The sequence below is a fragment of the Zonotrichia leucophrys genome, chromosome 13, assembly GCF_028769735.1.
Source record: "Zonotrichia leucophrys gambelii isolate GWCS_2022_RI chromosome 13, RI_Zleu_2.0, whole genome shotgun sequence".
Classification (NCBI taxonomy): Eukaryota; Metazoa; Chordata; class Aves; order Passeriformes; family Passerellidae; genus Zonotrichia; species Zonotrichia leucophrys.
Window position 1 is genome coordinate 17,203 of NC_088183.1, and position 25,275 is coordinate 42,477.

At 39.3% G+C, this 25,275-nt stretch overlaps 1 protein-coding gene across 5 annotated transcripts; it reads right to left on the reverse strand.

Annotated features, from left to right (window-relative positions):
* Window positions 1–755: 755 nt before the first annotated feature.
* REEP2 (receptor accessory protein 2) lies at window positions 756–24,719 on the reverse strand. 5 transcript variants are annotated; one of them, XR_010441890.1, is made up of 10 exons: window positions 24,624–24,719; window positions 24,212–24,284; window positions 20,217–20,293; window positions 18,948–19,016; window positions 18,625–18,745; window positions 17,965–18,078; window positions 17,475–17,622; window positions 17,025–17,182; window positions 14,650–15,088; window positions 756–1,638 (listed from the first exon to the last, which is right to left on the reverse strand). XR_010441890.1 is itself a non-coding variant. In XM_064724757.1 (9 exons), exons 1-9 carry the CDS (start codon window positions 24,653–24,655, stop codon window positions 15,014–15,016), a joined length of 852 nt encoding a protein of 283 aa, XP_064580827.1. In that variant the 5' UTR covers window positions 24,656–24,719; the 3' UTR covers window positions 756–15,013. The 5 variants fall into 5 exon arrangements, 4 of the variants coding, with proteins under 4 accessions (XP_064580827.1, XP_064580826.1, XP_064580829.1 ...); XM_064724757.1 differs by having other exon boundaries at window positions 756–15,088; window positions 17,040–17,182; XM_064724756.1 differs by having other exon boundaries at window positions 756–15,088.
* Window positions 24,720–25,275: the final 556 nt, after the last annotated feature.

A 25,275-nucleotide genomic window follows, 5' to 3' on the forward strand; every position in this document is an offset into this window, starting at 1 on the left:
TGGCTTCTGAACATCTTACTGACATCGCATCTTCCTTGTCCTCTTTTTTTATTCTATTCCTTTTCAGAAGATCAGAAAGAAGTGCCTGTTTCCTAAAGAATTTCATTCGTACACTCTTGATGTTAGGCCCAATATTCCTCTACAGATATCGAAGTGCATCATTCAGACAAATTTGGTTTTTTGTCAAATTCTGGAATCACAGATGGAAAAATCTAATCTTCTTTTTCTTTTCAATTACCTTCATTTTTATCCATTTGTATAAGATAAAACAAGAGACCTGCTTTAATACTTGCAGACAGAGCAGTGTAACTAGCTTGAGCTGCACCTAAGTTACAGACATAAAGGATGTTTTGCAACATTGCACCGTTCTAGTGAGGCTTGCTGGCTTTAGGGAAGTACTGCAGAGGCCGTGGATGACTTACAACCTGTGCACTGAGCTAGGAAATTGCCTGTTGTTATGAGTTTTCCAAACGCCTCTTCTGTGTTCAATTTTCTTTTTCTGAATACAACATTAGGTATGTGAGAATTACATTGAAGTTGTTACATTTTTACTATTGAGATTCAAGATCTGTTTAGGTCATCTAGCCAGACATCTGGGTTTTTTTCTAGGTAGTATGATTTGAAAGTTCAAAGAATTTGCTACTATTGACTAGTATTTGAAATGTCTTTCCAAAATGGCAGTATTTTAATAAATTTGTAACACTTCCTCTTAATGTTCCTAGTGAAAGCACAGAAATGTAATAAGACACTGCCACTTGAGCAGCCACAATTTTATTTGAAAATTTAAGTTTTGGCTCTGTCTAGTGAATAAACATGCGCAATACACTGGGTCTCCTTGAAAGTCCGTCGTTATCGAATATATTGTCTCTCAATACATTTCAGTGACAAGAAATGTGTTGACAGGACATAGAGTGCAAAATGCTGTGGGGTCAGGGAACAAGAGGAGAGAATGGTTTCAAAGTTAAAAATTACCCGAGATGAATCTTTGGTTTTATTTTGCTTGCTTTATTAGTAGAGGCTGGTACAAACTACTTTATACTCAGCCTCAACATACCTTTCAATGTTTATTTTTTCACTGTTTTTTTTTATTCAAACTAATCTGTTGTGATATTGTGCCAATAAAAGAATCACTGTGCCTTTATGAAATATGTTTCCACACAGTGGAACTACATTTTTACCTCTGTTACTTTTTGTTAACTGCTTTCATGATGGGCTTACTTCTAGGTTTTTCCAACTTGTACTTTAAATTATGCAAGTCACTTGCATTTCTTGTACACAATTTTCTAGGTAAAGGGATGGTATTTTTTGTCTCTAAGTATTCCTGAAATGTCCATCTGTCTTGAAATTTTTAATTTGCTAATATGGAATACAGAGCAGGGGTGACAGGGGGGCAAATCCTCCTTAGGAAGCAAGCTTTAGGGAAACTAAGCTTGCAGTTGCTGTGAGTGTCAGTGCTGCTGCTGGCTCAGTATCCATGGAAACTTGATTTCTCATCTTGCTGCAGGAATTAATTGAAGATCCCAACCCACTTGCTCAGGGAATCACCATGATATTAACTCACATCCTGCTATAAAGCTCACTTTAATATCCCAGATTCTCTTTTCATCAGAACAAAAGGTTCAATTAGCTTTCATCAACCTAAAAAGAAAAAAAGAAAAAAAAAAAAAAGAAAAGAAAAGGCCATCTAAATTTTTACTGCCTCAAAACCAGGGCAGAGAACAAACATAGAGCTACATCTTGGAGATCTACCTCTTTCAAATGGAACTTGCCAAAAACGTCAACAACAGGAGAGGGCACAGAGTCAGGAATGCTCTATGCAAATCTCATGTCCAACATCATATAGTTACCTCTATTTTTCACCTATGCCAGTAGCTGTATTATCTTGTGGGAAAAATTCACTGTCCATACTTCAGTATCAGAACATAACTTTGTCTTCCACAATACATTCTTAAGATATACTGTGCAAAGCTTCAAAGAATAAGAGAATAAGCCAAAAGGGACATTTGCTAGGGAATATTGTTTCCAGACTTCTCTTTAAAGACTTTTAATTAATTACAAACATCAGCATGTCAAGTTCCCACAAGGTCTGCTTCTGGATCAAACATCTCTGATTATCTACCTTGGAACTTTCTTTCCTCTAATTTCCTGTTGGATTCCCTAGTTGCTCCCACCATTCCTTTTCTTTTTTCCTAATCCCCAAATAATCTTATCTGCTCTGCAATCTTTTCTGTTAGGACACTGATTTTCTCCATTTTCATGTTTCTGATACTTTGTATTTAGCACCTGGTCCTTTTGTAACCATGACAACTATATCATGATATCAGCAAACAATCTCACTATTATCTGAGGAACCAAATCTCATTAGCTTGAACTGATGTTTAGTGTCCTCTACTCAGGGGACAAGTTTTGTTTGGAGTTTTCTATATTTTATACATGAGCCAGGAAAGGCCAATTTCTTCTGTTAACCAGTATCCTCCTTCACACAATTGTCCTCCATCTTTCATTTCCATTCTTGACACACTGACTCTCCCAGACATGTGGACCACTGAAGGAATGTTACCACAGGAAAGATGGCAAAGACATTATCATAGACTGAGCATAGTCTTTGGATTAGATCAAAGAAGTTATGTTGTGTTGCTCTATTACATCTCCAACACTGACAGTTTATAAGCGATTGACCTCAAACTGTTAATTCCAGGTGCTGCAAAAACTGCATATACTAGTTACAGAACAGTTTTGGATTTGTGGACATAGCTAAACACCACTGTTTTCTCTGAATGGCAAATGCAGGCAGGGGACAAGTGAAAGTAGTATTTTGAACTGACTTGGTAGTAACTCAAGACAGATAAATAGTTAGGAGGATGAAGAAATACCATAGACCAGTGGAAGACTGCTGAAGTACAAGGACACCAGAAATAATTTCCCCTTCTAGCCGGACTTCCAAATTACATGTTGTGTTATATTGTTACTCACCACCAAGACTGAGAAATCCATCTGTGGTTAATCACAATAACAATTCTATGAAATGCTGCGTTATGTAGAGTACAAATAGGCAGCAATGCATCTGTAGAGTACTACATACACGCTGGATCAGGTCTGTAGCTCAGACCAGGTAAAGTTGCTCCTAGAATTTTTACATTTTCCAGCTGAATAGAGAAGGGAGGAAACAGCAGTAGTTGTCTTGGATTTTTTATGCTTTACCATAGTAATTTTAGTTACCATGTATACCAGGAAAAAAAAAATAAAGTACTTGAATTGAAATCTAATAAACACATTAATTTTAGACATGTCACAGCAACAAATCCTACAAGCTAGCAATTATGGTGTTACAGACTCGTGTCTTGGAAACAAACCTTCAGCTCTTGCAATGAAAACAGGTCAATTTACTTTTTCTTATTCCCAGACTAAGGAAGCCCAAAGAATTGATTTTTATAGAATACAAGAATTTGACAACACCTCCTCTTGTACTTGTTAAATAAGAAGAAACACAATGCGCCTATAGTGAACTCACTCTGTTAACGTTCCCATTTGCACTTCATTTTATTTCTAGACATTAAACTTTAGTGGTACGTGAATGGGAGTTTTTTTCCATTGCACTCAATAAACATTAAATCCTTTGACAAAAAAAAAAAAAATCACACACATATTATCTACCTAATCTCTCACCCTACCTCTTCAGTAAGTTACGGTTCCTGAACATATATTTTTTTCCTTTCATTTCTCAAGGTTGATCTGTGACAAAAATTTAAAACTAAAGCAAAAATCTTGCTCCAAAGAAAATTTGAAGGCAAAATTTTCTTCCAAGTATTGAAAGATAAACCAATGCTTAAGTATATAGTAAGCTAAAATTCACAATCCTCCAATAGGAAAAGTCTCACAGTAGTTAAAATAGTCATAGACTTACAGGATTTTCTTTATCTTGATTGTAAAAGCTGAGGAAAGGAGTGTGATTGTAATAACACACAAACACATCGCTAGAGGCAAGGTTCCCCTCCCACTTCATGACTGAAATAGTCCAAATCTGGATTGCATCCTTATCTTGATTTTGGATTTGCTTAAACTGTTCTATTATTGAATGCTAAGAATTTTTATTGGAAGCTGAGCAAGAACTTTAAAATCAGCATGACTGAAAACCCATTGCTGCTTCCTCATTAATATGCCAGAAGGACTGTCTGACATTTCTATGGAATGTCTGTGCTCTTGGGACTGATGATTCAGTGCAGAGCTGTTTGGAATTTCTACAAAATTTCAGCCCTCCTCCCTTCCCAAATGGCTTAATTTTACCAATCTGTCAAGTAATGCTAAAAATAATGAGTTTGTGTGCAATTACAAGGGGAAGGATGGAAATTTCACTGCAAAGTGTATTAGGTAACTCATTAGAAAGCAGAAGCTGCATTTTCAAAAGCAGTGTGAAACATATCTCCCATGCTTAATTTTTTTTTTCCACAGTTAGAAAAACAAACTATGCCAAAATTTTAAGGTGCATAGTAATACTCAAACAAAAGGAGGATGCAATTAAGAATTCTGTGAGGTCAATTTGATGAAAAGTGTTCCTTGGCTTGTCAGAGTTTCATGAAAGATAAGGAAAAAAGTGATTAGGGTTAGCAACTCACAAATTCAGTGGTCAATTCCACTGGAGCCTGCTAGCCCAGAAGAAGCAGCTTAGCCTCAAGAGCTGCCAATGATTCTAATAAACAGGTAAACTCAAAGTCCAAACCCAGTGCAGCTGTTCCTGTAATCCTTCTGCACAGGTCAACTGCTGTTGGAGTAAGTGGGGATATAAAATGGTCATAGACATATACAAAGAGGAAAATAACCATATCATTTTTGCATATGCCCAGAAATATAGTCAAACACTTTCTATTTACTATATAAACATTTCAGGTTTCAACTGCTGAGTTTAGGAATGGCCAATCTGAGCTGGCTGAAAAAGAAGAAAATCTGCTTCCTTCACAAGGACATCCACAGAGTTGGAAGGATGGCAGTAAGGGTTGAACTAGATGATCTTTAAGGGTCCTTCTAACTCAATCCAATCTATGATTCTTTGATTCATTGCATTGGCAGGAAAAACTGACAGCTAGGGGGTAAAAAGAGAAAGGCTGCACCTACATAAGAGTCTACTTTGGGAAGGAAAGAAACCACTAAGCTGAATTTCAAAGCTAAAAAGGATTTCAACTCAATCCAAAACAGACTCAGTCCATTACTACTTTTATGAAGTTCCAGCTAGAGACCACAGTTCATCAGCCTCAGACATATGTTACCAAAACACCAAATATAAAGATGCCACTAGAACCCTGTTAGCTGATTTCCTCTCTTATCCCAGCCACTACAACTGCTAGCTCCCAGCTACCCACTTTACCTGCTAGCTGGGTCTGTGGAAGAACAACTGTTACTGGTAGCTACAGAAAATTCTTCTCACAGCCCATTTTTACCTTGTAATTTCACATACCCTCTGCCAGTTGTCGGTACCACAGGTTTTCCAGTAAGTAAGCTGAGTTCTTGCTACCCGGGTCTGCAAGACAATTTTTATTTCCTGACCACTCTAATGTTTCATGCCTAGGTATAGCAGCTACGTAGTACTGATTAAACATTCGTGCTTCTGCACGTAGACCGCGAAAAAGATATTCACCATTCTCTAACATTGCACACATGAATGCTTTCCAATTTCTGTCTTCCCCAAAAGTTATTTGCCATTACAATTCACATAGGTCTCCTAGATGCTTAACAGCAACAGTATTCTGCAGGAACAAAAAGGCCACCTAACAAATACACTTGTGATAGGTATCCAAATCCTCAGTTAACAGCTGGGAAGCGGACACAACCTGAGAGTGAGGAACATTTATGTTCCTGTATAATGCCAGGATAAACCAGATTCCCAAAATTTGCCTTCTTTTTAAGGCAAATAGCAGAAATAGCAGGACTTTGTGTTCATTTTCTTATATTTATTCATTCAACAATGGAGAGGTGGAAAGGCAGAAGACTAATCACATAAGACATGAAGATAAACTAAAATTATTTAGGAGCACAATTTGAAAAGATAACAAAACAGCATTTTTTAAAATAATATCCACAGGCATCAGTAGCAAGAAACTGGGGCATAAGGGGGGGAGAAAGGTATGTAAACTCACTAAAAAATAACAAAAAGCCATACCTTCAACTAATAAATCTATAAGCCTATTCTGATGACACACAGAGATTTAAATTCAAAGTATCTGAGACATTTATCTGTCAAAATAAACCAAAAATAAAAAGTGAATAAATAACTTTCAGAATCTATCTCTCTCATCCACATCAATAACTAAACCTTACCACAGCAACTTTTTCTTTAGAGGTGCCATCATAGACTTGTGATCAGTTGTTCCTGGGAGTACCACTTACCAGAGAGACCCACATGAGACAGTAGCAAGAAGTAGTGTTCAAAATTTAGTCCTTAGATGATGCCTTTTTGGTCTCATCAGCAATCTTCAGCAAGTTGATAAATAAGCCTAAATAGATATAGTAAAATGAGCTTTTCCAAATAGTCTCTAACCCGAACAGAAGGGCTGTCTTTCCATGTGTATGACCCTGATACGTCAGAAGGGAACTTAGCCAGGAAAGCCATTTCTAGTGGAAATGTCAAAATAATTGAGAACAGAAATAAGGACTAGTTGCCATCCTGTGGAACAAGAGCACATCTGCATTGATAAAACCTTTTGTATTATACTCTAGATAGAAATGGAAGGTAAGCAATGGGCCGTTTAAAATAAGCACTTCAAAAAAGAGACTGTTAAAAGATACCTAAGAAGAAAGCACAACACAAGACTTAGGTTTTGTACATTTAAGTCATTATACTGCAGCAAGTGACCAGACTTAATGACCACAAAAATTAGTTACAGATTTTCAACAACTCCTCCTCTTAGGAAAACTCTATTAACTCAGTCATTTAACACCACGGTGCTTCAGCACAAGGGTAAGAAAGTGACAGTGTCGTAACGAGGCATTTTCCAATGTGTGTTTAATTCCAAACTACCCTCTGATCATCAAATAAACTGAGCAGTATCAGACACAGGACACTGGACTAGGTGAACTAATTCCGTTTGCGTTGGCCTTTTCTCTGCTTTCCCTTTTTGGCGGTAATAGCCTTCCTGCACTACAATGGCTCCAGGCATCAGTTACCATATTCTTGTAGTAAATACAGAATGGTCACAATAGCTGTTGACAAAATTAATTTTACAAAAATTAAACTACTAAATGACACTTAATTCTATTTAGTTCAATATATTCATCACCCCAAATAAGCAAGCGATAGCAACAATGTTATAATTTCCATTCAGTTGCTAGATTCCCCAACAGAATCCTTTTTCCCTAGGAAAAAGGAAAAGGTTGGAAAAAAATATCTGTGCTTTAGTTTTGGCTAAACTTACATCAGCACACTTCCTATAAAACCAACACTGAGTGTTGACAGTAGAGAGCCTTTATGTTAGTTCTATACAGGCAGAGATAAATTAACTACATACAAGGCTTAGTCACAAAAGCCAATTCCTACCTCCCTCAACAAGAAGTTAATTTCTTACAACTCTTTAAATCATTACTAAATGTTTTGTAGAATGCGCTACATGCTTTTGGGATGGGGCATGTCAGGGCAATCCATAACTTGTACTTGAAATTTAGCACCTGCCCAAAAGCACTGTGTTGGTTTACATAAGGCCGATCATATGATGGGAAAATAGAAACATATTCAATATATTTTATTCTTCATGTTTTTCCCCCTGATGTCTGACATTGAAGAATCCCCAGGACTATTCTAGAATCTGTTTCTCTTTCCTACAGAAACCTCCTGGTATGTCCTGGATCCTCCTTCAGTCTGCAAGTCTCCATCTATGCTGTTGCAAATAAAGGAATTTCTCAACATTGGAAAGAATCTCATACTGTTACATTATGTTCTAATATCAGCTTTCCCATGTAAGAATGTCAAAATCCCATGGACTCATATTATCCTGTATGGTTAACAAATATGAAAAGTCAAGTTTATTTTGTGAAATGCGTGCACCATTAATTGACTTTAAAAAATAACCAAAACAACAAAACAAACAAAAAAACAACCAACCAAATCTGTGTCTGTTCTTCAGAATGCTAACTCTCTGTTGCCATGGTCACAAATTACCATAGTAACATTAGACACATCTGTATTTTTAGATTAAAATTGCTTCTCTTTTCAGAGAAAACAGACCCAACTAAAAGAAAATACTCATCCTTACCAGGAAATACTACTAAAATTCAGAGTATAAAGTAGAGGAACACACAGAAATTGGTTAATTACAAAAGCTGGCGGGGGGAAGAGGGCTGCAGGGAGGGGGTGAATCACAAACATTGCCATTTTCAGAGCTGCTCCCTACAGCTAGAAAATGGTTTGAATATACAACAAAAATTAAAAAGTGAGGACAGTTATTCTGTAACGCTATTGTCTCAGCAAGCCTTACTGGATAGTGGCTCAATAAGAATGCCGAGAATAGCCTTTTCAGTCAGAGGTTAATAGAAGTATTATTTCATGAAATATTTCTCCATTAGAACCCCAGCTTGTTTCCCCTCTCACTCCCAAGGAGGACCTTCACTCATACCTAGGAAATATTGCTGTTCAACTGCCATAATTGAACTAACTGTTACGAGACATGTCTCTGCTCTCTCATGTTCAGTGGTTTTATGTTATGCTTATACCCTCTAGTGGACAAAAAGTAATTCACAACCCTCCTAGTGCCTTACTGTCTTTAGATCAGCACTGTGCTAACAGGGAATTGAGGATGTTAAAATGCTGAGTCAAACCCAAGCATCTCTAATTTGAGATTAATTTCAGAAATAATCTAAGAGTCAGAAATTATGAATTAATTAATGCAATGCTTCCCCAAATAAGGCAGCAACACAAACACAGAAAGTTTATATTCAATACTAGGTTTGACAATCATGAAAATTTTTCTTCATTTTATAATTTTAGTCAATTTTTTTACATCTTTCTTTCTGGTAAGTTACTAAGCATTACTTGTGATAAAAACTTAGTTCCTTGGTATGTAAAACTTTATATGCTTGCCATCCAGACTAACTTTCCTCCCAAACCTACTACAAGGACCATGACTGAATGCCCTACCTTTTAAAGTCAGTATAGCAATACTGTGGCCAGAAATGCTTTAGTGTTTTACATATTCTCAGTCAGTCATATATTACAGAAGACTTGAGCTTTGCTCCTTTAAAGTTCACTAATTTTTGCATTATTCCCATAAATGCTACTTCTAACATGATCTTGTTAAACGCTGACAGAATGCTCTTGGTCCAAAGGGTCTGCAGTAAGCACATTTCAGCCAGAATCCACTGCAAGAAAAGGGAAATATGTCAACCTATGCTATTTGCAATAAATACTTACATTCCACCTGCGAATCTAGCCTTAGGCCTTGTTGTACCAGTTACATGTATCAATCTAGGTCATAGGTTTAAATAACAAAAAAAGGCTAAATTAAAGCTCTAATACAGTATATTTCAAATCTCCACAGTCAGTAAAATGGAAGCCAGCCCTTGCTTAATAAGAATAAACATAAAAAACATAAAGAATTCACAGAAAAACAGGAGTTCTGAAAGAGAGAAAAAGTAACAGATAGCTTGCAAGGTGCTTTAGGCAAAGATTTTAGGCATATAAATAGCAATGACCTGAATTTACCTGCAAAGTTGCAAAAAAAAAAAAAAACCAAAAAAAAAAAAAACCCAAAAAACCCCCAACTTGCAACTGTTTCTTTAGACTTCATATTATTTTAATTCCTATTATCATCAGAAATAGAGCACTAGAAATTCTGACATTGAATTGTGGGATTCTACAGATAACCATGTATATGAGCATAGCTAAGCCCAGCATTTGGTTCACCCAAAAATGCAGGCTTTGGCAGGGGACAGAGGGTAGAATTTCCCAGGCAAACATATCCTCTGAAGCTTCCTGCTACTGCTTCTCCAGTGTAATGCATCTACAAAAGAGACCAGAGATGCTTGATATTCATCTGGTCCTCCCTGCAGATCAGCTGCCTGCTGAAGTAAAAGTAAAATTTTATTGCTCTGAAGGGATGAAAGTTTGAAGAATCTTAATGTATGTAGCTCAAGTCCCGTTTGAAAGGGATGGGGAGGTGGGGGAAAGCAAAGGGGGAAAGAGGGAGGGAGGAGACAGAGACTGACTCCAAGCAAGAACTCAGGCTCAAAAAAGAAATCAAGCTCTCATCTGTAGAATGCACAGTTTAAGTGTTGCTTGAGGCTCAGAAAGTTAGCAGTATTTACTGGACAGCTCTGTAATATACACAGCTCATTTTCTACTCTAATGCTATCTATCAATCCATCTGTCTCACAGGAAAGGTTCTTAGCTGCTATGCAGTTATTGTCTCCATTTACTGTTGATACCAACTGTTTTCACAATTTACTCTGCATACCTCAAGATCTTTTTTGAGACTCTAGGCTTCTTAACAGTACCTATAAGGAACATAACAATGGAGTTATGTTTATAGTGTCTTGCAAAAGAGCCCAATTCCAGATGAAAAGTGACCAGGAAACATTTCTCCTCAATAACACTAAAAGGCATTCCCATGCAGCATATGCATTTCTGCACATATTATCAGCCCTTAGGGTCAGCAGATTCCAAACCAGAAATAGCACACAGGAACTGGCAGTGGGTGGCTCTGACTGAGTTGCAAGGTTGAACCAGATGACCCCCAGTGGCCCCTTCCGACTCTGACACCTCTATGGTTCTACAAGCTCATGTAACTTTGCAGCGCTTTTCCTGGTTTTTCACATCTCTGACTTTGCAAGACAACTCACAAAGCAGCACCTCAAGGTGCTTCAGCCAGATAGCACATTACAAATTCCTAGTGGCTAAAGCAAGAAAAGCTATAGTACAGACCAGTTACATAGAGATGTCATTCAGCATCTGCCCAGTAAGCAGTAATGTGACAATACAGTGTCCCCATTATAATACAACTTTTTCCCCAGATTTCTCTCTTAGGGAGCAACACTTTTCAGCATTATATGCAACTTTGGAAGACAGAAAGGAAACAGCTCAATTCAACAGCTGCTCTCAAACACACAATGACACTTCACAGTTAACTTGTGAGCCTCCTTGATACAATGCTCTATGTGGACCAGAGAACCAGCATAGTTCTCCATAGATATCTTACTTTTCTCCTAAGGCACTAAATTTCCTTATTAATTTGATTAAGATTGATTAATTTGATTAAGCTGATTAAGATGGCACAGAATAAATAACCATTTCTGGAAAGTTGGTGGTTCTCTTGTTTTCCAGGGAAGTATATTGTGAAGGAGTCATACTTCCAAGAGCAATGTATTAAAAAAAAGCCCAGCACTGCAAAAGCACAATGAGTGGAAATCAATTCACGAAAATGAGGGAAGGTGAAACTTCCCCAGAAAAAGCTTTGCAATTCTAACACCAGCACCCCTCTCTATATATATGCTCTACATACCAAGGAAATCATTCTAGTCTAAAGGAAATCAGTCCCAGAAATGTAAAGCTGGAGAATCACAAACTCCATTTTAAAAAAGTAGGTAACAATGATGTTTAGGTAAAGTGTAAAGGGTTAAAACCTGACAGTTGTCTCCCCTGTATTTTCATATTTCTTACCCACCATGGAGGATTATTGCCAAACAAGAAAACACTTTCCCTTTTATGCAACAAATTATTAAGTTTCTTACACAGGAAACCCCATTTCAGTATTTTCCAACAGCAGAACACTGACTCATCCTACTACAAAGCATGAAAGTAAAACACTTCTTTTCAAAAGGCAGTCATGGCTTCAACTTTGTATGTCATGGTACAGGTATTTTAGGATAACCATTAGGCACATGAAGTTTGACACACACATACCACCCTCTTTAGCCTCCACCTTCAAGTATCATTTTCTGTTACTGCACTTCTCTCTATGGCCAGGCAGATTAGAAAAAGGCTCTAAACATTTACCAAACACAACAGGGTTCTACTGCTAGGTGAAGATTTAGCCATTTGCTTAATTGCATGATGAAGCCCACAGATGATACTGAAGAGAAACTACATTCCAGCATTTCCTGCTGAAAACACCGAACAGCAGCTGATAAAAGCATTTTATCAAAACAGCACATTCAGCGTTCTCATTAACAAGAGAAATTCTATGCAAGACAGTGCATCCAATGCAGAACTAGATCTAGAAGCTCACTAAGAGGTCACGTGGGTGGTGGTAGATCTGCAGTGGCTTTGATCAAGCAAAGTACAATCTAGCAGTCACACTTGTACTACAAGAAGAAAACAGTATCCATGCTAAGACATTGGTCTTGCTCTGGGTAAGTTCTGCTGCTTGACATCATCAGCTTCATATCACACACTAGATAGTCCCTGACTCTACTGTAGACTCCCTCTTGCAACCAAAAAGCCAATTCCCCTGTATAAAGAAAACTCAGAGTAAAACTGACCTGTATTTACCCACAAGCTAACGACATCAAGCATCAATGCTAAGTAAATGCTACTTAGCACAGACCCCAGCTCAGGAAGACAAAGACAAATCCAAATACCAGAACTGACTGAATCTTCAGAAATTCTTCCTGTGCTTCAAAACAGAAAAGCCATTACAAATAAATGAATTCTAGAGAGGATTCTGGAAAGTTGCTCTGTGGAAACCCAGTAATCGTAGACTATCAGAGTGCATGCACAAGGAAAGGGCAAGAAGAACAGCACAAGGGGAGACTTGGCTTCCAAATCAAGTCCCTCACAATGATTTACATAAATAATTTGCTATGCACAATTTTAATTTTGAAAAAAAAAAAAAAATCAAGAAACATGGTCACAGACATACTAGGTATATAGAGAACAATGGTTCTCTCTCACTCAGTACAGTAAAGTCTAGGACAGCAATATCTCACAACTGGATCTTCCACATAACCATGAAAGATTTTATCTGTTGTCTGGAGAGAGGAATTTCCTTTGGAAACAGCAAGTATTCCTGCTTCAGGACATGCATTTGCATGTGCTGGTAAAACACGAATATGAAGTTTGCTAATAAACTTAAAAGGAACAAAATAATTGTGGGGTTTTTTTTGTTTTTGTTTATGAAATGCAGAGCCAAATCAAGCATTTTCTACTGGCTTCTGGATAAGGCCTTGTGGATGATTTAGGACAAATATTTCTGACAAGACGCAAGTTTCTAACATGGACTGAAAGTTTAAATTTTTTAAAGATGCAAAAAATAGCAAACCCAGCTTAACTGGCTTCCTGAAATAACTGGTGTATTCAACAGCAAACAATTTGCCACCAAGACAGTGGAAAACAAGAAAAAAACTCAGTCCTAATTTTCACCTTTATACACTTTTGAAAGGCTATTCTCTAGGTCAGAAATACTTGTGGAGCATTAGCTGCAGAAGTGCTTCTATACCTTGTCAACAGCAAAATACAGGGCTCTGTGAAGAATTCACTGTAATTTCAGAAATGTGACAACAAAAGTATGGGATGCAAACACCTGCATGTAGGAGCCAGGTTCCTTTGATAACTAATTTCAGTGAAAATTAAGACCATCAAGTATTCATTCAGACATCCATGTCTAAAATGGTGCACCTTCATTATCGATCTTGATAACAAGAACCCAACTCTTAAATTTTCATAGGCTCAGCCGGCATGTGTACAGGGGTTTGCCCCTGAAAAACGTTCAGGAGTCTAGTATGGCTCGTCATTAAGCAAATTTTCTCTCTAGCACTACAACTTCCTTCCCACAATACATATTCTATATTCCTTGTAGTTTTCTATCCCAAGCATTAAGTATTGCTTGAGTCTCAGGACACTGATAAGCACGGCACATATCAGACAGAAAATCTGTGCAGGATAAAGCAAGAGGACAGATTAATCAGTATTTACCAGTATTGTGCCCTAGTGCCTGCTTTTTATCCCCCATAAACGAAATCCTGAAGTTAGAGGAACTTGATTGTTAATAAATCAACTGTTTCAGTTCTTATGTCCTGAGGATTGACTCTCCTAAAGCTGAGAGGTGAGGGCTTCTGATATTCTCAAGTATGTTTGCAGACTATTTTGAGACAGATTTTCCCCAGACATCTGCTAGAATAAAAGAATTTGTCTGAAGTAACAAGCAACACAACGACATGAGTTCAACCACTAAATGGCAAAGCGAGTATGCTTGCTATGGAACTGCACGAGACTCGCCTCATTCTGATGCTCTCAGTGGAGTCAAAGTGAGCATAAGAACCTGAAATAAAATTCAAGCAGTTTAAAAAAGAGCCGAAATCTTAGAGATGTCACACTTTCCTTCTCAACAGTAACTCCTACCTACTCCATCATATAGTGTGCATGTAATAACACATTTCCTTTATCAGTTTTTCAAATTATCTCCCTTTTAGAAAAAATTATCACCTTCCAGAAAAAATAAAATTAAACCCAATCTCTTCATCTTCCAGTATGAGTAGTGGGAATCTAGCATATACCTCCCATGAGCCAGTCCTTTATGTTCTAAAGCACTCAGTATATATCACTTCGACCACTTTCTCAAAGGCAATGGACATATCCATTCTTAAGGAATATGACTCATGATGGGCACTTCTTAACAACACACAGCTGCAGGAGAATACCCAGAGCAAGAGAAGACGTTTTTGAGAGCCACCCACCCTATGGAACTCCAGTGTCTAGTATTTTTCCAGCTTCTGTGCAATGGATGTCTTTAACCCTAGTAGGTTTTTCCAGCAAAGATTCTCAACTAGAGTTATACAGCGGGAATTCCAAAGCATCTGGCTATGTACAGACATATCAGCATTCCCTCCAACAGAGAGATGAAAAGGAGAAAATTCCTGAGGATTTGTATCCTCTCCTCTGCTTTCTGAATCCCAGCCTCCCCCTTGCCTTGGAATGAGCTCTGTAAAGCAGTATCGGTTATGTACAAGAATCTCAGCTCCCTTCCTTTGGAGAGTTTCCCCATAAAAAGCGAAAGGCAAATCCCAGGACAGAGACAGGTGCTGGAGGGGGCAGGTCGCCTTAGGATGACTCGCCAGAAGCAAGAGAGCCAGCAGCTTTCTTCTTAGGGCGGGCTTTTACACTTCTCACGGGAAGCTGAGGAGAAATAAAAAGAGGCATCTTAGGCTAGTTTATTTTAACATCTAAATGTGTAACAGAAAGATGCAAGAATGCAGAGTGAAAAATAAGACAAAACAACAATAACATGACCCTAATAATGTCATCTGTTTTCTCAAAATGTCTGTTTAACCATTCTTTTTTTTTTTTCTCAATAAACAAATCACTCAATATATCCATCAAAGAGCAACCAGAAAAAGGCATTCTAGAACAAGGTATGTACAGTAGTAAAATCAAAGCTGGCTGTCCAAACAAAAGGTTAAACACAGATATTTCTGACTGGTAACATTCACATAACATTTCACTGCTCCAACTTTTCTGCTTCTTAACGTCCATCACCAGTGCAGTTCTCTGAAAGCTGTAGAAACAACCTGAACTAATTTGCACACTTTACTTCTGTGTAGATACTGGTAAGAAGAGCACATTTATTCATCTGTGATGCATTCAGCCCTGGCTGGAAATCTCAGAGATCTCAGTCAAAGACCTCCTACAAGTCCTGCATGTGACCCAAAGACCCAACAATCTGAGCATAAATACCAATATACCTGCAAAGGGCTTTATTGGTACTTCTGTATTCACAACAAACAGCAAAGAGGAGTTCTTTCTGTCTTTTCATAATTTCACTTTGAAAAGTCCTCACTAGGAATCTTACACTCAAATTTTGAGCCTCTTGTTTCCCTGCTCCTGTCTAACAGAGAAGACAAGAAAGAAGAGGGGTCAACTCCGAAATAAGCCATAGAAAGATCCTAGTTAAATTAAAATGCATCTTTGGACAGAGATGTCTGTTTTTGGAGAAAATCAAGAGCCACCTGGACCTGGTCCTGGGAACTGGCTCTACATGAGCAGTGGGTTTGAACCAGGTGAATTCAGAGAACCCCTCCAACCTCAATTATTTTGTGATTCTATTACAAGGAGCACTGAAGCACATGCAAAAGTTTCCCATACACTGTAAAATCAGTTTAACAGTACAACTTAAAATCACGCCCTAAGCAATTACTTTCCTTCAAACTATTTCATATTTAGCCTGAATAGCTCGACAATGTGAGTCAGTTATATAGCATTCTTTATCTTAGATAAAAATAATAACATTAGAAGTCCAAGTTGAATCAACCCCAACTTCATAAAAAGGGAGAAGCATTTTATCATGTACAAATCAAACCATAAGAAACACGCCAGCAAGTGTCAAGATCTGGGAAGTAGCACCTCAAAAAACATTTTCTACAAAACACAGATGAAAACACCTGGAAAAAAGATTGCTAAGCTCAAGTGATTCTTGGACACAACTGCATCTACTTTCATGTATGGTTTATTTGAATAATAAGAAATCAGGCATCTCATATCCCACTGAATGGCTGTAAATACCTTGGATCATCATGTGAACATAAGGAGACAGCTGAGCAATCACTAGTTACTCAAACTTCAAGAACAAACTCCAGGAATGGGGTAGGTAGGACTGGTGTAATTTCCCATACCTAAGGTGTAAAAGTCAAGGGAGGCCTAAGAGGGTACACAACTGCTGCATTTAGATCAAGAGAAAATGGCTGTCCCAGGGATAAATGTCACTATTATGTATTCAGACTGCAGTAGATAAGAGAGAGGACATTGTCAACAAAACATGTTAAAGATATCTAATGCTCCACCCTTCAATACAAAATCCAGATGAAAGAAAAGCTTATGACAGAGGCTTACAGGTTCTGGCTTATAACAGAGGCTTACAGGCATGATAAAAATGCAAAAGCTAGAGACAAGTATAGCAAGTAGATGACAAGTCCTCTGATGTAGGACTCAACTAGAAAAGACAGTCCAACAAAATTTATATATACAGCTTCTAAATGCTGAGACTATAAAGCTATAGCCTTTCAACCAAGCTCACAAATCAATGTCAGTGCTGAAAATTATCTATACACCAACTCACTTCAGCTTTCATCACCTTTTTAGGAGTTTTGAGACTCTGGGTTCGTTTAGGAAGTTTGTCTCCTGCATCTTCATCTGATGGGTCTGTTCTAGCATCTGACGGAGTTCCATTAGACCGATGTGCCACACTGCTCTCCTCTCCCGAGGAGTAACATGAAGCTAAGGAACAAGAGCAAAAGTTTTAGCAAATACTTTTAAAGAATCTCATGAGGTTTTAAATGGCCCATCCTCAAGAAACACATGACAGAGAGACCATCTTGAATAATGATTATGGGATAAGTATGGAGTAAGTACAGAGATGTATATTAAATAAGAAGGTTCTAGGGAAGACAATGCAACTTCTCACAGATAATTTACAATCTTGTACTCCTTTCTGAGACCCAAGGCTCAGGGAAGCCCTCCTGGCTCACTGTCAGAGGTCTCATACAATGGCCCAGTTGGTGCTCTGTACCTGAGTCTTCAATAGTTTCCAGAAGACTTGCACCAGAGGGGTGCAGCTGTGGATCACGGCTTCGCATATGCACAGTATCTTCATCTCGGATCAGAGTGAGATCCTGCATGCTGAAACTTCGAAGCTTCTCAGACAAAACTCCCTGGCCCTAAGAGGACATAAAATTAGGGTGAAAGGCACCTCACCAAGATCATCTCACATGGAATCATTCATTCAGAAGAGGAGCAAAGGTGCCCTATTCCCCACTAGGGTACTCTGAAAAAAACAGAAGTGAAAACAACAAGAGGTTAAAGCAAAATCCACTCCACTCCCCCTCTACTTTTTCTAAGTCAAAGGATGGGATTATCTGCAGGGCAAACTGGAAGGAAGGAAAAGTAGGTTGCTGCCAAACAAGTACTAATATCTCTAACAGACCCACAGCACCTAACTGCTGGTACACAAAAATAAACTGCTGGAGAATTCATTAATATTACAGAAGGCACTGCATTACCTTTGCAGCTGCAGTAACCGCTGCATTGGCAGCAAGGTTTAACCCTCTCTTGCCAACTCGCATCATGGTTTCGTAGCTCTTGTCACAAGCCTGAGTAATGTATTCATCAATTTCCTAGGAATGCAACATGGAACGTGGCATTTAGTTGCTCGTTACAAACATGATCAAAGTTTCCTCATCATCACCCTTAAAAACACAAAGCTCATCTCTTTTTTCAGACTATTAGCATCAGGTGTCATTGATCATATAACTTGAGTTTCTCTGCTAATTACAGAAAACATGTAAATGCAGCTTTAAAATACAGTATGCTATTTCCAAATTATAACTACTGAAACAAAGCAGTTGTTTATACCAACAATGTGATAAAACAGACTGGCTACAGAACATGCTCCTCCTATCACGATTCAAGAGGCTTAACTACTGACAGTGACTGTAAGGGCTCATGACACTGGGTTAGCCAAACATGCTTTCTAAGCATTAGGCAAACTATTGGCTACACTGTAAAGCTGCACTATGACATCATTGTCAGACACAGAATCATTCTACATTCACTAAGGTCAGCACAAGCAAGATTCATTGATTTCAGTTTTTATTGTGGCATAACTGAATTAGAAGTCAATCAAGTCCCAGACAGGTCAGTATCTTCCAACAAGCAAGTACCTTCTCCTTATTGGAGAGCGTTGGGTGCACAAACTTCCTGTAGAGGACACTGGAGCCCTTTGTGTAAGGGGAGAGCAGCCAAATCACAAATGCGATTTTCAGCTCGAAATAAAAGGGAAACCTGAGAGAAAGAGGAAAAAAAAAAAAGAAGAAGAAAGAGAAAGATGGAGAACTGGAATCAAGATCAGCACAGAGACAGATGGAGATAACTAGCAGAGAGCAGCACAGGCAGAAAGAGTGTAGGCAAGGTAAAGGCTCAGAAACAAGAGAATCAATTATTCAGGTCAGAAAAGCAGAATCCTTTTTAGAATCCTAGAACATACCTTCTTCGAGTATCATTTAGTCTTTCATCCATAGCCATGAAAACTCCATAAACAGGGCATCTCTCAGCCCTGCAAACACACCAAATTACAATCTGATAGCTACTCTCATAATTCTGAAGTTTCTTCAGAGCGCATCCACCGGATGTTAACATCACATTATTTTCCCTTCTCAGTTTCCAAAATTTTCAACTTTGTATCTTAGTAATGTCACATTGCTGCTAAAGCTGATGGCTGTTTCTGAAACTTCCAACAGGTACTCCTCAGATAAGACACAAAAGCAGGGCCAGTGTAAATGAAAAAGAGCAGGCAGAACGTATGCCTGTCCTCTCTAACCCTTACCCAATAAAGTCTGAGAAGATACAATAGCAGAGATTAAAACAAGTGAATAGAAATTCTCTACTGACTCAATCAGTAAGAAGAAACTCCTGTTTTCAGAAGTCCTTTATGTGAATAAGCTGAAGTTCTTATACTTTCTCAATCTTTGTCTGCTTTTCAGATTTTATGCAGGTAAAAACAAAGCTGCTGAGCACGTTTGTATGGCATGTATAGTACCTCATGGCTCTTAAGAAGATGAAACTCTTGACTAACATTGTTTCAGAGATGTATGCAAAGCTCACTAAACACTAGAACTAGAAAAAACACTAAAGCAATGAGGCAACTGAAAATACCCTGTTTCAAAGTTGAAGCCCTCTAACAATGAATTGTCATTTTTGGAGGCCTCCATATTGCCAAGCATGACACAGAGCATCGAATGGAGTAACAATCTGCTTTCTTCTATTCCAGTCTGTCCCATCCTTCCTAGAGAAAGCCAAGTTCATCATGCAAACCACTCATAGCACTGACATGCGTGTGATCTGTTCTTCCACATAAAAGGCTGTCAAAGCAAAATAGGTCCTTTCCTTCTACCACTTTTAAGGTGTCTTTTAGACTATCATTATTTAAACTGTACCAGTTCACATTTTCAGCTTCTCAAAAATATTTCAAGTTATGAATGGATGAAGATCCTTTTACAGATACTGTGCATTTACCCTAACTTTGCAAGCAAAGGAGTTGAAGCAGCTAAGACAGCAGATGCTACCCACAGTATCTCGAAACCTGCTAACTCTTCACAGGGACTGAAAACTCCTAAAGGAGACAAGATTTGATTTTCTTAACATCCTAACAGTTCTCCTCTCTGCTTAAAAAAAAAGGCAAAAAACCAAAAAAAAAACCACAGCAATAACAAAAAAAAAAAACCAAAAAACCACAACGTGCCGCTAAGGAACTCACCAAGAAAGAACAATGTCCGTGAGTGTTTCTGCAGTGGTGAAAAAGGCAAATACAATCCAGTACATCATCCACTTCACCTGCAAAAGAGCAGTTACTCAATGGACACACATCAGAACCCAGAAAAAAAGTCAAATATCTTCTCAGTATAAATGACTCATCTCCACACATTAAGACGGATTCAAAAAGAAGGCATATATAATCTGTAATGGACACATACTAAACGGTACATTTTGGTCTGAGAAAACATGTAGGATAACTGTGCTCTAAATAAACACAAACAGATACATTGATGAACGCATGCCCTGAAGCAACATTATGGTTCAACAGCGTTAAGGTCCCAAATGACCTATCCAAAAGGATTTATCCATTCGCTTGAAGTAAAGTTACATTCTTCCATATATCATGAATACCATAAAAAATATATATACATGCACATATGTAAAAGCTTAAGTTTCAGCTGCAGCCCTGTATTTTCCTGATGGAAAAAAGAAAAACAACAAACCAAGCAACATATTACTCTGCGCTAACTCACTAGTAAGCATTCTTTGCCTTAATCATTACTCCCAGAAATCCCACAAGCAATTAATTTTTCTTTTTAAATAAAGGCTCACTGGGAGAGGTATAAAAGCAAAGAACATGCCACATCAACCTAATCTACTTGTTTAAGGGTTAGAGTAGATGTATGTACTACTATGACACATTTGGACACCTTTTATCTATCTCTCTACTTCCTCACACCCTTATCTGGGGCAGTATTTCTTTCAAAGCACAAAATAACTCCCCCCTAACAAACACAGATACACACTGCTGTTTTGGTAACTGGCTACAATTCTACAAGCTTAGAATTCACTCAGCTTACTCCTCAAGAGGAGTCAGCTGAATTATAATGGAAATTGCTAGTTTTTCTATCCTGTTGAGAATTAAAAAAGAGCATAAGCAGCAGATAAATGAAGAGGACACCTCAATTAAAAGCAATTTAACACCCTGAGTGTCATCAAGAATTGGAAAAAAGGACTAAACTGAATCAGGGAAATGCCACATACTATATCCATACATTAATCAATCGATTAAAATGACACAAACAATTACGTTCATATAATAACAACTTGTTGACAATCCTTGCAAATACTATAAAAGCAGGTATTTCCCCAACCCTGCATGTATTGGAAAATTTGGTGATCTGTTCTTGAAAGACTCTCCACAAGTTTCTCATAAAAGAAAATTAATCTGTCTCCAGCTGCTCTAATACAGTGATGAGTAGTTAATAATCCAAATTATTTCCACTTTACTTCAAACCTTTTCACAACAGAAAATAGCAAAAACTTGTATTGTATAGCTCTCTCCTGCCTTTTTCTTTTCTTGTATCATCAGTTTGGACAAGACCAGGAGCCATTCAGCTGATCTAAAGCAACTTTTCGAAAAGAATGATTAAGTCCTCAGTGCAGCAACATGAATCAGCTCTTACATGAAGAAGTGTGTGAATAATGATAAATTTAAGTTTGCAAAAAGGTATCCAAAAGGGTGACAGATTTCAGAAAGCCTATACACCAGTTAATCTTACTTCAGCATTAGGCAAAATGACGGTAATAATAGTAATAAAAGCAATTAACAAATACCTACATATATAATAAAACAAAGATTAAGGGCTTTTTTCAGAAAAAAAAAATCACAGGTATAGCAGAACTCTTATGTTTCCATAAGACTCTGCTAGCTATAGTGCTTTCCTTACAGGGCAAGGGTATATGAAGCTTCTAAATAGTTTCTAACAGGCCTATACAAACACTTAAAGAAACAAAATCGTCAGGGATAAAAATGAAGGGACTATTGAGGATTAACAATTGGTTAAAAAAAAGGAAACAAAGGATAAAAGTAAATGGCCACTTTTCACAATGAGGAAAGTTACCAGTGGAATCCCACAGGAATCTGTTGAGATCTGTGCTGCTCATCTTCATGAAACATCTGGAAAAGGCTGTGAATAGTGAGATGACAAACTGTGCAGAAGATACTTTTCTATCCAAGAGATTAGATAGGAGTTGATTAAAGGATTCAAAAAAGGATCCTGATTGATCTCCAGCTGACATTTTGTCTCTAAATGGGATTAAATACAAAGCAATGAATTTACAGTGTCTCCTTTTTCCTAGTGAAAACTATTGCATTTACATATATTAGTAGATTTCACTCAAAAGAGGTCACTGTCGGCAGCCTTAGTGTAAGCTTTGTGTTTATTTTTCACTCTGCTTTGTGTTTTATTTTCACTCTGCTAACAGAATGTTCAGAGTATGAACTGAGAACAGAAAACATTGTTTTGTTACTGTCTAAATAAACTTCATGTTCACATCTTTGATACTGGACACATCTCTTGCCTCTGTCTCCTTCTGGCACCCTTCACCCTGTGCTTTAAAGCCAAGGAAAAAAAAGAAGTATAGCTCCTAAACTAGAAGGATCCTTGTTTTAGAAGTCCCTACGGATGATCAGAAACTAAAAGAAGAGAAAGCAGATGGGAAGAAGCCCTATTTTTTTCTTACAGATTACAAACACCTTCCAAAATTGTGGGTTGAATGAGGCTGCATGTTTTTTTCAATTTACTAAAAGGAGGCAGGTGTCATTTGCTGCTCACCCTGATGATGACCAGCTTCAGGCACATATATAGTCTCCCGAACTTGCATCAAGAACCTAAACAAATTCAGCAAATGCGGAAGCAAAACTGGAATGTAGACTTGAACAATGCTGAAGACAACACGTAAAAAGAAAGAAATTGCTCTCAGGACAATCTGAGCTACGAGAAGTAGTTTGCCACAACTGATCAAGGATTTATCCTGAATTTTTATCATGGTGGTAGAGAACAGTAAATTAGCACTGTACTCTGGTGTCACTGATGAACTGTTTGTGGCAGCTTTGTCTATGTCAAGTCAAGCTTCACTACACTACTTAAGCACAGATACACCTCTAAGACCTTTCTCCACCACCAAACCCTAACCAATGCTGGTTGTTAAGCACTATGAGCAGGCAGCAGTACATAAAAGAGCTAGATTTGAAAATGGGCAGAACAGCATTCAAGTTTTCTGCTGACTTTTCACATGAAGAACATTTTGAACAGATATTGCCCCTTCTGCTACATTTTCTCCTGTCTTTCTACTTGTGTTGAAAAGGAAGAAGTGTTTCAAATGTAACTGAATTAGACAGATGGCAGTCCAACATCTAACTGCTTATTTCTGATGCGGTCCTCTCAAGGAAATATTATTAATGTGCAAGTTTTCGCAGTTCAAATAAATTTTCTTGAACCACTCTGCTGCAATCCAGTTAGCAATCCAGACTAACTACTTCAGGAAACCTAAACCATTGAATCACTAAACAAAACCCAAAAATTAGTGCCATACTTTTCCACATCATAGGTCTTGTCTCAAATGATCTACTCAGAATATCGCTTCAGTAAGAAGGCAACACATTACCACAAAAAACATCAGGTGTTGTAAGTATGGTAATTGCAGCAAGGGTGTAGACAGAGAGAGGGAAACGGTTTCAGAAGGGAAGGAGAATGAAGTTTTAACCAACATAAAACACTGATCGCAAGCAGATGGCAAGCAAAGTTGATAGAAAGCCACAAACTAAGCAGGATTATTCAACCCTTTGGAAGAAAACAAAAGTAGTACTGAAAAAGCAGTAAAGGACACAAAGCAAGGATAAAGTTACAAGAAAGAACTTGTCCTGGACTTTCATCTGCTTCCAGACTGCAGTGTTTCCCCCACTTTCCCCTCCTCACTCAGCATCGCCTGAGAAAATACAGCCCACATTTACGGGTTGAAAGCTCCCATTGCAGTAAGCACCCATCCTTGGCAGCTTTTCCAGAGACGACTGGAGCTGCTGCTCGGACGGCCTGGCTGACCCGAGCCCCTGCGGAGCCGGAGCGCCATCGTCCCGGGGACAGGCCGGGGGCTTTCGAGGCGGCCGCGAAGGACGAGGCGGGCGCTGCGCCGGCACGGTGGGCTCGTACTCACATATTCCTTTACGTTTTTCGTCTTCACGGCCTTGTAGGAGGAGTACGCGGGGTAAAGGGTGCCGAAGATCAGCCTACGAGAAGAATAGACCCCTCAGCGCCTCGCGACGCCCCGCACCGTCCCCGGCCGCAGTGGCGGGCACTCCCCCTGGGATGCCGGTGCCGGCGCGATGCCGATCTCCGGGCGGGGCTCAGCCGCCCTCACCGCGGCACCGCCCGTGGGCCGCAGCAGCCCGCGCGAACCCGCCCGTCTGCGGCCGCAGCCAGCCGCCCCTTCCCGGGCGTGGGGTCCCGCGGGGCAGCACTGACGCCACCGCCAGAGCCCCGCTCTGGGCCGCGGCCCCCGAGGGATCACCGAGGAAGGGCCCCGCCAGCGGCCCACACCTCCCCGCGCCCCGGCCGCACGCACTCACACCACGAGGCGGGAGATTATCCAAGAGACCATGGCGGCACCGGGCGCGGCTCAGGGCTGAGCAGCGGCGGGAGGCGGCTCTTAAAGGACAGGTTCCTGCAGCAAGCGCAGCTCCGCCCCGTGTGCTCGCATGGGAGGAGCCGACGCGGCGGAGGGAGAGGCCGCAGGGCCCTCAGCATCCCGCCGCGCTGCGGAACCCCGGAGGCCGCCCCGCGCTAGGGGAAAACCCCGCGTTCGCTCGCACCAGGTCGGGAGGTGCGGCGGGATCCCGGGAACGGAGCCACGGCAGCGGAACGGCAGCTGCGAGGTAGACGAGTGGCCTTGTTGGAACGATGGCAGAGAAGCAACATGCGCAACGTAAGGAAAATTACAGGAGAGTGCTGAATTGAGATCACGAGCACTTGGGAGGACAGAGTAAGAGAGACAGCAGAAGAAGCCATCTTCCTTCCAGTTGCCTCCTCCAGGGAAATCAAGACAACAGCTATTACATGCTGCAAACAGGGTACTTACGTGTAAGAGCGTTTCAGAGTTCCACGGCTCCGAGTTTCGCCCAAAAACGGGATGCAAAACAAAACTCAGCTAGCCAATACTGACGTTTACGTTATCAAACCAGAAGAATAAAGGCTGTTACTTGTAGTTTCCAGGTAATTTCA